At 48.9% G+C, this 13249-nt stretch overlaps 1 protein-coding gene across 1 annotated transcript in view; it reads left to right on the top strand.

Moving 5' to 3' along the window:
• The window catches only part of GRIN3A (glutamate ionotropic receptor NMDA type subunit 3A), a 209187-nt gene extending 204418 nt beyond the window's left edge, over positions 1-4769 (top strand). The window contains exon 9 of the mRNA XM_004710974.3: positions 4084-4769. Within this exon, the coding sequence (XP_004711031.1) occupies positions 4084-4426 (343 nt within the window). The 3' untranslated portion in view covers positions 4427-4769. The remainder of the gene's footprint in view (positions 1-4083) is intronic.
• Positions 4770-13249: the final 8480 nt, after the last annotated feature.

Raw genomic sequence — 13249 nt, 5'->3', positions numbered from 1 at the left:
GCAAAGTCTGCTCGCAGGAAGGTGTGCAGCCTGGGAAACGTGTGGGCAGCAAAGTCTGCTCGCAGGAAGGTGTGCAGCCTGGGAAACGTGTGGGCCGCAGTTCTACTCCATCCTGCAGAGACCCTGTGAATTGACTTGATGGCAAGACGTGGTGCCCCCATTTCTTCATTTGTAAAACTGAGATGGGGGCAGTACCTGTGTCATGTAGGTTTTTGTTAAAATGGAATAAGACAATACCGGCAAAGTTCTGAACACAGAGCAACTCCTTAATAAGTGTGAACCATTCCTATTGTGTGCAAAATAGGAGGGGATTTCAAAAAAGCCCCTGGCGTATGTAAGTCCTGAGGACTGCGGGGAATTCATTGCCTGGGACACTGCCTTTGTGGGTGTGTGTCCACTCCCCAGTCCTTCCTGGACCTCCGCAGGAATCAACGATATGCCCCAGACATGGTCTGCCTCATCCATCTCCATAGGAAGTGGTGAACTTAACTGGTGCCGTATGAAAACTGAAGCTGCACACATACCTTGGCTGTGAGTCTGTGGTGGCCATGGCCTTGTTTGTAGCCCCTGAAAGGTCAGTCATTGGGACCTGGTTCCTCCCCAGCCTCGACTGGATGCCGCCTACCTTGTCCTGCTGGTTCTTCCAGATCTCCAGGGGCCTCGGACGGAATAGCTGCAGAGCGAAGTCTGGCGCTCTGAGCAGTTTTACCATCTGAAATCCACACCTCGTATTTTTAAATAGAAGAGAAAAACAGAGGATATGTTTTTATTGTGTTATTTCCCCGGAGACTGGCCCTCATCTTCTCTCCAGTTTGTATCTCACTTATCAGAATCACCTTCGTTGTTTCTTAAAATGTCTTTCCAACCACTGAGCCCACTGCCCCCTCGGCCTCTCCGTCTGTGCCATTCCTCGGTCATATTGGACCCCGTTCATGACGAGCAGCAGACCCATCAGGGTGCAGCTGTTCTGTCGCCATAGGTATGTTTTCTATAATCATTGTTAACGTAAATTCTCAGCCAGAGCAGCCTGAGAAGGCCTTGTAGCAGCAAAGACATCAGCGCAAAATGAGAGAACGTTTGTTTCCCAGCGATCCAGATACAGCCGTCCCAAGAGTGATGTGATGCATCGCCTTCTCTCTCACCTAAACCGATAACCAAATGTGTCTTTCACTCCACTGAGCCACTTTTTTATTTTTGATTTTGGTAGACTGCCTTCTGGAATCTGTTGTTTTCAGAAGGAGCTAAGGCAGAGCATCCCCCTGGCTTATCTTGAACTCGTATCTCCTGTGTCCGCCTTCCTACAACTCAACACCTGTAACTTTTCAAACACAATGAGTGCTTGGGGTTCCCCCTGTTCTTCCTCTACTCAAGGGTCAAGTGAAGTATTGAATCTCAATGCTCAATGGTAACCGGTTATTCTATGAGACCTTATTTTGTATGGTGTGTGTGTGTGTGTGTGTGTGTGTGTGTGTGTGTGTGTGTGTGTTAAATACAGCTCACTCAGTGGTCAGATCCTGCAGAGAAGAATTCCCCTGAAGCGAGGAAGGCTTAAGTAGTTCTCGACCTTCCTATTGTCACAACCCTTTAATACAAGATTTTAACATTGGTAAAGTGGGACACCATTGAAAAAACTCATATCCTGGTGAAATAGCCACATGGCAGCCGAAAACCGTATACCTTAGCTTGTCATGCATTCTTTCCAAAAATTGGGACTTTTCAAAAATGCTGCGGGACATGGGAAAAATTGTTAAAAATCGGGACTGTCCAGCCAAAAGTGGGACATGTGATCACCTGACTTTAATACAGTTCCTCATATTGTGGTGACCCCCCACAACCATAAAATTATTTTCCCTGCTACTTCATAACTGTAATTTTGCTACTGTTATGAATCTGGCGACCCCTGTGAAATGGTCTCGACCCACAGGTTGAGAACCACCCGTTAAAGCATATCGTAACTTAAACCTGGAGTTAGTGCTGTTTGCCTTCAAGTTGGTTTCGACTCCTGGTGACCCCGTAGAACTGCATGTTGTTCCTAAACCTTCCTCGAATCCCAGTGTGAAATCCGTTTTCATATAATTTAGTTTCTCTGATTATTTGCTCAGGATACAGATCGAATAAGTCCGGTGAAAGGAAACAACCTTGACACGCCCCGTTCTCCATTTTTAACCCTGCAAGACCCCGTTGCTGTGTTCCAACAGTGCCTCCCGTCTGTGTCCAGACTCCACAGGAGCACAGTAAAGCATTCCAGAATTCCCATTCTTTGCCATGGGAATTTTTATCCATGGCTTTTTAAAATGTTTTTTGCATAGTCAATAAAACACCGGTGAACACCTTTCTGGTATTCTCTGCTTGCTACCAACACCCATAGGACATGATTACTTACAGTCTTTGTTGTAGTCGACATATGATTACGAGACGTTAGTTTCTATGTTTCACCTCACAGGGTCCTTGTTACACATCCCTCCTTGATTCCTTTCCACCCCCACCAATAGAGACACATAGAAACTATGGGCCATATCATGCACACGCGCACGCGCACACACACACAAGAAGATAGTTGTCAAACTATTGAGACTCAGTAGGAAAATACTTGAAAAGTGACAGGGAGCCCTGAGGCTGGAAGGAAATCATGATTGCCTCTTCTCTTTGAGTCCCATCGAAGGCCAGGTGAGCTATAAGTGGGTTCATTATAAATCTTTTCACCGAGCCAGAGCACATGAAAACTGAGCGTTGGTGCACTCTGCTGACTGATCTGAGCGACGCCCTTCTGGGAAGCTTGGAGCCTGTGTATTTTAATGGCTTGGGGATTGTTTTTGTTGTGTGCAAAATCATCTCAATACTTAAAATTTTAACCAATAGCAAGTTGCTCATGAATCTTTGGGTCAGCCAGCCAGTTTGCATGGCCGATCTTACGCATGTGCCTGAATCAAGATTCTATTATCCTTCCCACGCCTCCTCCTGGCAAAAGCAAGAGGACAGGAACAGAACATGCTCGGATGGACTGTGGTGGTTCAGATGGCAGCAGTGGTCAGTTCCTCTACCTTCTCTGCTTCCTTCTCCTCGTCCTCCTGTAACCAGACCGAAAGAAGCCCGCAGCTGTGCTGTGGTGGCTCATCTCTGGTCTGCGGCTTGGACCTAACTGTCAACGTGTGTTCCTGAACCGCATTGGCCCCCTCCTGGGCCTTTCTGGCAATCACTCACTCGCTGTCCATGGGCAGCTCCCTGTGATGGTGGTGGGAGGTAGCGTGCCAGCCCGAAAGAGAATTGCAAATCCGTTTCTCTTTGACTTTCATTATCCCAGCAAGAACAGGAGGGCTTTCTTCTTTAAGCTGCAGGCCCAACCTGTCATTCCAACCCACATAACGTCGTCTCTATAATGGGGAGCTGTCCTGAAACCCGCTGCCTGCACTGCTTTTATTCGCCTCGAAATCAAGTAGCAAGCATCACCGGGGCGGGCCTGTGGGACCAGGCAGCAGCCATATTTTACGCTCTCTCAGCAGGCTCATGCACACAGTCCAACAGCTGAGCACACAGATTTTCCCTGTTACTAAAGCATCGTCTTTATGGCCATAGAACGTCTCGAGGCAGTGTTGCCTGCTGACCCCCACTTGAGAGAAGGGAATTAAAAAGCATGCGTTTCGTCATAAAAGACTGTGCCCTAGCTCTTCCCGCAGCCCTTCCAATAAGACCCCCAGTCTTGAACAGACCCTGAACTTCAGAGCAGAGGGATTCGATGACTTCCTCTGGGCCCCATGGCGCGTGAGCAGCCAGTCTCTCCAGGATGTTTGTGACTTCCCCTCTACAGTGCACGCCAGCTTCCTGTGCTTTTTCTTTCCTTCTTTTTTTAAAAAATAAATCATTTGTTGGGGGTTCTTACATATGTGATGACAATCCATGCATTCATTATATCTAGCAGGCGTAGAATGGTTGGCATCAACAATTTCTAAACATTCTTTTTCTTCTTCAGCCCTGTTTGGGGGTCGTGGGGTGGGGGTGGGGGGCTCCCTATTTGTCACCAGGGAAGCAGCTCGTGGAGAGCTGCAGAATGGAAGGTAAATCTCCAATTCTCTCTTTGCTTCCTAGGTCCAATATGGGGCCCCGTCAGCTCGCCGTGTGGAATACCTCCCACCTGAGTCATGACAACCGGTGCAAACCCATCTTTAACGAGGAGGGAGGCCCCGACCAGCTGGGCCTCCAGACCCCCCAGGACCTCCCTCTCCCTCCCAGGCGAAAAGAGCTCCCCGCCTCCCTGACCACCAACGGGAAGGCAGATGCCCTCCACGTGGCGGCTCGGGACTCGGTGATGCAGGAACTCTCGGAGCTGGAGCAGCAGATCCAGGTGATCCGCCGGGAGCTGCAGGCGGCTGTGAGCAGGAAAACAGAGCTGGAAGAGTTTCAAAGGACAAACCGGACTTGTGAGTCCTAGGCGGTCACAGCGGCCCCTTCTCGGTCCTTGGCACTCCTCTGAGACACTTTGAAACAAATGCTCTTTTGTACCTACTGGCCAAGGTGTGGGGAGGCTGGGGCTCCGGGTGTTTGGAGAGGTCCAGACTGTTCTCCTGAGCCTGGACAGCAGCAGCAGCACTTTCTTCCCAAGCTCATTCCCAGGCCTCCAGGATGGGAGTCTTTTTCACAGGGGTAGCTCAAATAAGTCTAAGCAGTGGTTCTCCATTTTCCTCATGCCGCACCCCCTTCACACAGTTCCTCGTGTTGTGGTGAACCCCCCAACCATAACATGATTTTTGTTGCTACTTCATCACTGTCATTTTGCTACTGGTAGGAAAGGAGTCCCGACCCACAGGTTGAGAACCGCTGGTAAGGCATCTGAGCGAGCCTTTGGTGGCACAGTGGTTAAAGTGCTCGGATGCTAACCACAAGCTCAGGAGTTTGAACTCCCCGGCCACCCCGTGAGGAACCATGCGGCAGCCTACTTCTGTAAAGATGTCAGCTATGGAAACACGACGGGGCACTTCTCTGGCTAGGAGTCACCATCGACTTGGCAGCAGAGGGGACCTGAGTCACCAGGCAGCCTCGGCCCCCGTTCATCTTTTCACCAGGTGCCCCACGAACGCCCTTGCTCTGCACTGTTAACACAGGATGGACTTGCCATTCTGACTGGGGGCTTACTCGGGTCATGGTTTTAATCTTTATGTCCAACACGATAAGCCAAGGTTGTAGCTTTTCCTCAAACTCCCCAATCTCGATGTGCCCCAGTATTCCAAATGGGGAGGTAGAGTGGGAGCTAGAGTAATTTAGGCTTAGAGGGGTGGGTACTTTAAACATAACTGGAAGTCAGTAGTCATATAGCAGCCTGAGCCATATCTCTGGTAAGATCCGAGTGTCCCCGACTCCATCCCAAGTAGCATTGAGTAGAAATAGGATGACCTGCCAGTACAAAAGCAGACTGGGATGTGGTGATGGGAACAGAGGCATTTCAAACATTCTCGACGCTTTCAGAACAAAAGCTTTGCACTAGCGAGGCAACTTGGCTAAGGAGTAAATAGGACTGAACTTTCCCTCTCACCCAACATCCCCACTGTAGCATGTGCCTTTTGTAACGAAAAGCAGAAGACAGAGAAAGAAGCAAGGCAAAGCTGTAGCTTTAGCACGAAACCAAAATACCAGTGTCTACTGCTTTGAATAGGACGTGAGCGCTGGCACTGCGGCAGGTGTTCTGAAAGGCATATGCCAGGCCATTTTCAGATCTGTAGCCACCTAGCTCTGAGCTGCAGGAACCCCAGAAGAGAAGGCCAAGTCCAAGTCTCCCAAGCTTCCACATCCAGGGGCCTTTCACATCTGTACTGACAGTCTCCCATGCTCACCCCACTCATCTCTGAATGGGCTTTGGTTCCCACCCCGATTATCCTCCAGCCCCAGCCCGCCTCCCATAAGGCCCCCACCCTCCCACTTAGGCATCCCTTCCCCCACTGCACAAGAGGGAAAGGAATGCGAGAACTCTCTAAAACAGCAGCTCCTAAACGTTAGCGTATCAAGACTTCCCTAGGGGACTCACTGAAATGCTCCTTGCCATGCCCCTCCCCAGAGACTGGCAGGCAGGCATCCTGGAAGCGGACTCAGAAATCCCCTCATAGCAGCAGCCGAGTGATACTTAGGGTCCATAGATTAGTCTTGAAGAAACTCTGTTCAGGAAGTTTCGCTACTCTAGGCTCAGGCAGAAGTAAGGCGAGAGGAAACTTTTTGAGAGTTTGGGGTGGTATTTTGTTTTGTTTGAGGGGGGGTGTTATTCTGTGTCTTATTTAAGCATCTACCTGCTAATTCATCTTCCATTCTTCTTCCACCCTACTCCCCACCCCCACACCACACAGGCTTAGTCTTCCTTGTTTATTTAACAATTATTTACTTTGCCTTTGCAGTGTCGCTGTTCCGCCCCGATTAATTCCACTGCCCACAGTGACTTTATCGCAGTGCCAAACACTGTGTTAACAGCTGCAGAGGATCAGAAATGCCTCCCCCTAACTTTGGGCTCAAATACACGGCCAGTTGTGAAGTTGGCCCCGGGCAGGGCAGTACTTCCTTCTGTTGTGTGGGCTCACCAGGCGTAGGGACCTACTCAACAGACCACCACCACCACCTCTCAGAATAACAGATTGGGAGCCCTGATGGCACAGTTGTTACATGTGTGGCCGCTGACACTTTGAAAGGTCACAGGTTTGAATCCACCAGGTACTCCGCAGGAGAAAGACCTAAGCTGTAATTAGATAACGCCTTAGCAATTAATCAGTTGTCTGAGAAAACCCTGGGGGTGGAGCTGGGCCCAGAGGTACTGGTAAGAGAAGTGAGCGGTGCCTCAAGTTAGAATCCCAACAACCTGACCAAGGAAACAATCCAGCAAGAGAGCAGGTGAGCCCTGTAACCAGAACTTCTGCTTTGAAATAGCCTGTCTCCCCGTGTTCTCACCCCAGGCCCAGGAGTAGTTTTGCAACTGCCTTGGGAAGACGATGCCCCTTAGCCATCCCCACCCATCTGCAACTGCTGAGGACGCTGTAGCGACTCTGCCAGCCACATGCTCTGCACACCCCTGAACCAGGAGGCTGATGTACAGGTGTACCTCAATTCACATAACAGCCATGCTCCTGAGAAGTTATACATGGACATTTTTATAAATCAACTCCTACGCTGACTGTATTTGAGAAGCTAGTTATTTAAGGGCACCCAGAGGTGAATTTTTTTTGTAAAGAATCCTTTTGTAATGCAGTTAATTATCCCTTAATGTAATTGTTTTGTAAGTTTGGATTTTTGTATATTGGGTTTCCCTTAAGCTTCTCTATGGAGGCTTTCTGAGCAGTGGTGAGCCCGTGCCGGATCGTCCTGCCTTGCCACCACGTAGATGACCAGGCCCGTTTCCTCCTCCAGCCTCCTGGCCAGGCTGCTGCCAGCAGCAGCAGGAACCAAGGGCAGGCGGCACTGCCCCCAACACTGCGTGCAATGCTTCCCTGGTCCGGGTCCAGGAGAACAAACCGGGGCAACATGTGTTGCTTGTGGCAACACGAAGCCCTGTTCATGTTAAATAGCAATGGTTCTTTTTATTAGTAGTACTTGACCGGTGTTTTGCAATTTGTGAAACAGTGTGTTGTGTTTTGTATAAAGAATTCATGGAGTGGTGGGGTCCGCTGACAACCTTCTGTCTGGTGCCACCTCTGTTTGCTCAGCTCCCTGCAGGCACAAAGATCAGTAAGGGGTGGGGTGGGGGGGTGGTATTTAGAAGAGAAAGGGCTCAACGGAGCTTTGTCCGGTGGGCTCCTAACTATTCCAGGACATCGGGAAGGCCTCAATCTGCTTCCAAGCTCCGGTGCTTGGAAACCAGCAGCAGGACAATGTGACTGTGTCACCCCCCCACGGTGGCATGTGACACAGCATGCCTGGGTCCCAGAGTATGTCTACCTCGGGGCAGTGGACACAGGGGATCCCTCCCACCCTTAGAGCCGGGTGAGAAGCAGGACTACACAGGAAAGCGAGGCCACTGTGGGGGACCCCCTCGGGTGGGGGTCTTTCCCGTGGCCAGAGGAGACTGGCTTTCTTGCTGCTTCCGTTCTGACCAGAGAAGTGGTCCATGGGGCAACGGCCAAGCAGAACCGAGCACTGCCTTCCAGGTCACAGGCTTCGGAGTGCTGGCGCTGTGTCTGTGAGAGGCTCAGAGCAAGTGAGCACTTCCTTGGGGTGACAAGCAATGAAGGGGACAGAACCTACTGCAGAGCCTCCCTTCTCCCACCTCACGTGTTTTGGATGAACAAACCCAGCCGCCACCCCCGCAGGAGAAGTCGCTCTCTGGGCATCAAAACCACTTCACTCTGCGCTGTTGAGTTACTCTAGCACTTTCTTCTCCCACGAAGCCATCCGTGTACTTCTGGATTCCTGCGCGTTTTATTATTGTTATTCTTTTTAGTTCCTGATCTGCTAGATGAAAATTACTTACAAGTATTTTCTTATCGTTTGTGAAGAACGTTGGCCGTGTGTCTTCCTTTCCGTGTGTTGATGGCTCCGCTCCAGGAAGACCTGAGAGCTGCTGTCTTGTGAGCATGAAGTGACTGGGCGGTTTGGCTCCACCCACTTTTCTTGTACCACCAACCACGGGATGGACGAGGGGTCCTCAGGTCTTTGCCATCTCCAGTTTCTGACTGTGGAATAAATGTTCGGATAGAAACTTCACTTGGGACGTCCTGTTGGCATTGTCTCTGGGATTCCAATCTTGAGGTGGTACCAACCCCTTCACCTCAGGTGCTTCCCCACTGCTGCTGACTGATGCTTGTTTTCTTCTCTGGTCCAAAGAAGTGACATGAAATACACCGAGAGAACCCAGAGCCTAGGCAACAGGAAAGGCCATTGAAATGGCTTCATCAAAGGGCAAGGCTCTGGGAAATGACACCACATTCAGGGATTTCTGAAAACCTCTGCCCTGGCCACCCTCATTTAATTCAACATTTGCCGAGCACATTCCATTCATAGGCCAAATGCTGGCCACGTACCCGTGAACAAGGTATGGTCCCTATCACAATCTGGCCTCTTCACAGCCTATACAAAAAGCAATACCGATGCTGGCATTTATAGAACACATGCTACAAAGTGCATTTTGTTCATCTCATTTCATCTTCAAAACCACCTCACAAGATAGGCACGACTATGACCTTTAGTTAACAGATGGCCCAAACCCAAGAGTCCGAGACATTATATAACTTGCCCAAGAAATGTCGCTGTAAAGGGTCGAAGAGAAGTGTACTCTGACAGCGCAGTTCCAGAGCAGCCGGATCACTGCCTTCCAACTGCCGTTTCCCCACCCTCCCTGCCGTTCCCTGCTGCCATTTGTCCTTTGTGCCTCCTACCATGCTTGTCTGGTCTCCAACCCCAAGGAAGAGAGAAGGAAGCTCTTGTGACCATGACACCTGCAGCCAGCGGTCCATTTAACACTGCCTATTCTACCCCCACCCCAAGTCTCACATAGGCTTTCCCTAGCTCTTTCTGCTTTCTAGTCCAACTCAGAGCAGGTGGGAGCACAGCTGGAACCATACAGCAGTCCCGCAATTGCAAGCATCTTGCCGTTTCTGACAGTCCAGGCAGTTTTAACTACAGGCAAACTCCCCTTCATGAACATTCACTTTCACTTTCGGAATATAATCAAGTCGAATCAAGAGAACATAAACTCAATAGAAGAGAATCCAACTGAAAACTTACCCAAAGATATTTTGCATCATTTAACCATTGATTTATTGGGTACAATTATGAGCTGGGCCTTGGGCGAGCTTCTGGAGATGGAAAGCGAGGAAGAAATTCTGATCCCATGAGCTAATGGGAAGGCTGGGGACACAAACTGCCAACGCACATTGGCGTTAAAAAAAGATAGAAAGAAATGTACATTGGGTATTATGAGAACAGAAAAGACTCTTAACCCTGGGTGTGTGTGTGTGTGTGTGTGTGTGCGCGCGCGCGCGCGCGCGCGCGCAGGGTGGAGAGATTGGTTGGAATCCCAGGTAGAAGAAATAGCATGCATGACATTCCAGAGTTGGTCAGCTGCTTAAGTACTTTAAACAGCTCAGTATTGTGGAAGCATGAAACACAAGGTGAACGACAAGCCCAGGGGCCGAAAAGGGAACAGCCAAGGTATGGCCTCTGAGCTAGACAGAATCCCCATCTTGAGGGCAATAGGAACCATTACAGAAATTCAAGGCAAAGACAGACATCTTACAGAATCCTCAGCACTAGGTGGAAGTGGCTGTCATTCAAGTGTATTTTGTTTGTGGGGCAACGGGCAGATAAAGTTACCTTCTCGGTGTTCTGGAATGACACGGTCATGGATCATTTAATCAGAACGGACAAACCAGAGGCAGACGGTCAGACACAGGTTGATACACATGGCCTGGATTCCAGGAAGGAAGTCCGTTCTATTTTTCCCTCAAAATAGATATGCAGAGGAAAAGTTACTCAGTCACTAGGTTAATCCAGGTACAGAAACAAATCCATAGAAACCTATATGTGTATAAGAGAGAGGGTTATATAAAGGGTAATTATACATTAAGAATGCCTCTCAACCCAGCCCAGTCCAAGCCCATAAGTCTGATATTAGCCCATATGTCCGATACCAATCTATAAAGTCCTCTTCAGACTCACAAAACACATGCAATGACCCCAAATTCAGGATGACCACAGGCCAGTGGGCAGAAAGTCTCTGGATCCAGTGGCGGTGTAAACATCTCAGCGCTGGCAGGAGTCTCCACACGGCTGCTCCAGCACCCAGGGCTGCATCGGGGTAGGTCCATGTGGCATCTCCTCAGGGGTGTGTCACAGGAAATGAGCAGAGAGAGTCTCCCGCCTCCACGGATGAAATACCGGAATTTCCAGAATCCTTAGGGGAAGGCTACGCCTACACAGAAGTCTCATTGGCTATGACCCAATTGACAGACTCCCTCTCTTCACTCTTAATCTTCAAATTGACACCAGATGACGTAACTACCACAGCCGCTCAATTTCTTATCTACAACAATAATGATATCTCATTGAACATTTGCCATGTACCAGGCCCTGTGCTACACACTTTGCTAATCCTTCGGCTAATCCTCAGTAGGACCCCGAGGCCATTATTAGTATTTCACAAACAGAAGCATAGAAAGGTTAAGTGTGTAACTTGCTATCAAGTGGCAGGGCCAGACCTGGGCAAGTCTGACTCCCTAAGAAATATGCTTTACAGTTCTAGGAACAATAATACACTCAACAAATACCAAGTAGGATAGGATAAGCAGGGAGGTCATGTGGTTCAATTCTATTCTAGCACCATGAATATAGGAACTCTTCATGAATATCAGAACAGTCCCAGTCTAGGGCTTGGAAAAGTTTCCTGTGGAAACTATAGAGATGTCAAGGATAAATACGCTTCAGGAAGGCTTCAAGATAACGTAGATCATTCCGTTTTTTATCTCCTTGATGATAACCACCCTATAGTTAAGAGGTCTCCACTACAGGGCAACAACCGCTCTATGGTTATTAGTATCTGAGACGGTAAGTCTTTACAGAGACAGCCTCACCTTCCTCCTATGGAGTAGCTGGTGGGTTTGAACCATGGACCTTGTGGTTAGTGGCCCAATACCTAGCCCACAGTGCCACCAGGACTCCTTAAAGAACATCCATGTCTAATAGTCACATTTTGATCTCGTGGCGAAATTGAGTGACCTGGGACCACCTTCCTCATCTCCACAAAGGGACACAGGCCAAGGTCCCTTTCAGCTCCTACCTCCTGTCAAGTCCTTCCACTACATAAATTCCAGTCATTAGAAATACTCCCTGCGTTTACTAATGTGGAACATACTCTGATTCTGAATGTTGCTCACAACAGCTCTTACCTGAAAGGAAGGAGAAAAACAGCACTAAACCTACACAGTAGGAGAAACCCTGGCCATCAGGGGTGACTTCTAAGGATTTAGTTTCAGAATGCACAGTAATCCCTTTATCAACACCAAATGAAATCTGAAATTGTCATATGTTAGGATAATCCGTATTTGAAGAGTGACTAATGTACCAGGAAAAGGTGTTGCCACTTTGGGAAAAAACCAACAAGGGGTGGCTTCACAAATTGGGCCGTGAAGGTAAAATCTGAAGCAGCGGCCGCATGGCAGGGCCTTCGCAGAATCACGCCCATCTGTACTGGAAGGCAGGGAAGGCAGGTGCAGGGCCTCTGCTAGACACTGGGCATGGGAGATGGTGAAGACAGGCTCTCTTCCCTATCCTCATTTTGGTAGTTGGGAAGTGCACTAGGGATAGAACCATAGTATCAAACGTGGGTAGAAATCCCCACGTGAAGCTCACGGTTCCTTTGTGACGCCAATAGATGGAGACCCAGTGATCCCAGGTGGCAATTTGCTATTGTCTAAACCTCATCCAGCACACATGCAGCCCACCAAGTGTCTGCTTACTCTCCATGTAGCTGTCATCGTGAAGTAGAGTTTGTGTCCAGAAATAGTCAAAACTTTTTGGCAGGACCACTGGATCCTGGGTATACTGCACAGTTGAGAATCCTCTAGGGAGGGGAGGGAAGGGTGGGGAGCTTAAGAACAGAGAGGCCTGGCACACTAGAACATGGCCAAGGAATCGGTGAGATCAGAATACAGCTGCCTGCCAGCACATTAGCCCTCCACAGTGGGTCTAGAAGCACACAAGTGATTGTTTCCAAGGTAACACCACCTAGGAAAATACAAGTGGTTTCCCTTCAAGATCTAAAGTGTTAGAGAGGCCTTCATTATTTATACAATAGCCTTTGAAGTCAGCATTAATAAGCATTACTTAAATATATATATATATATTCTTTGTAATTGCTAGGATCCAAACAATAGTTAACTTTTGTGGGATTTGCAAGGCTCTGAAAAGGGAGTGTGGATAATGTACAAACATCCTAAGTGACACTTCACATGCCATTTAGGGAGCTTTGCTTCATTGACTTCTTTTGTAGTCAGAGAAGACTAATTGCCCCAAAATCAAAACTTATTTTTGGTCAGTCTGCAAATATGACTTTGGGAGCTTACTGGGGTGCCTGGACCAAGAGCAGGCTTGGCACCAAAGGTTCTCTGCTCTTCCCCGACACCCAGCGTCCCATGACACAGTGGCTTCCTCCAAACATCCCGTAGACCCCTAGCTGAGCAGCTGGGCTTTCCCAGACAATCCTCACAAAGAGTTAATATCTTCACCTTAAACTACTGCTGCCCACACAGATTCTTTCTCCCCTTATCCCCAGCCCACAGCGCTCTGGATG

The sequence above is a fragment of the Echinops telfairi genome, unplaced genomic scaffold (assembly GCF_000313985.2).
Source record: "Echinops telfairi isolate 266 unplaced genomic scaffold, ASM31398v2 ScPeMD7_7410;HRSCAF=8448, whole genome shotgun sequence".
In the NCBI taxonomy this organism is placed as follows: Eukaryota; Metazoa; Chordata; class Mammalia; order Afrosoricida; family Tenrecidae; genus Echinops; species Echinops telfairi.
Note: the sequence above shows the minus strand (reverse complement) of the source record. Positions and strands in the feature narration are given on the sequence as shown.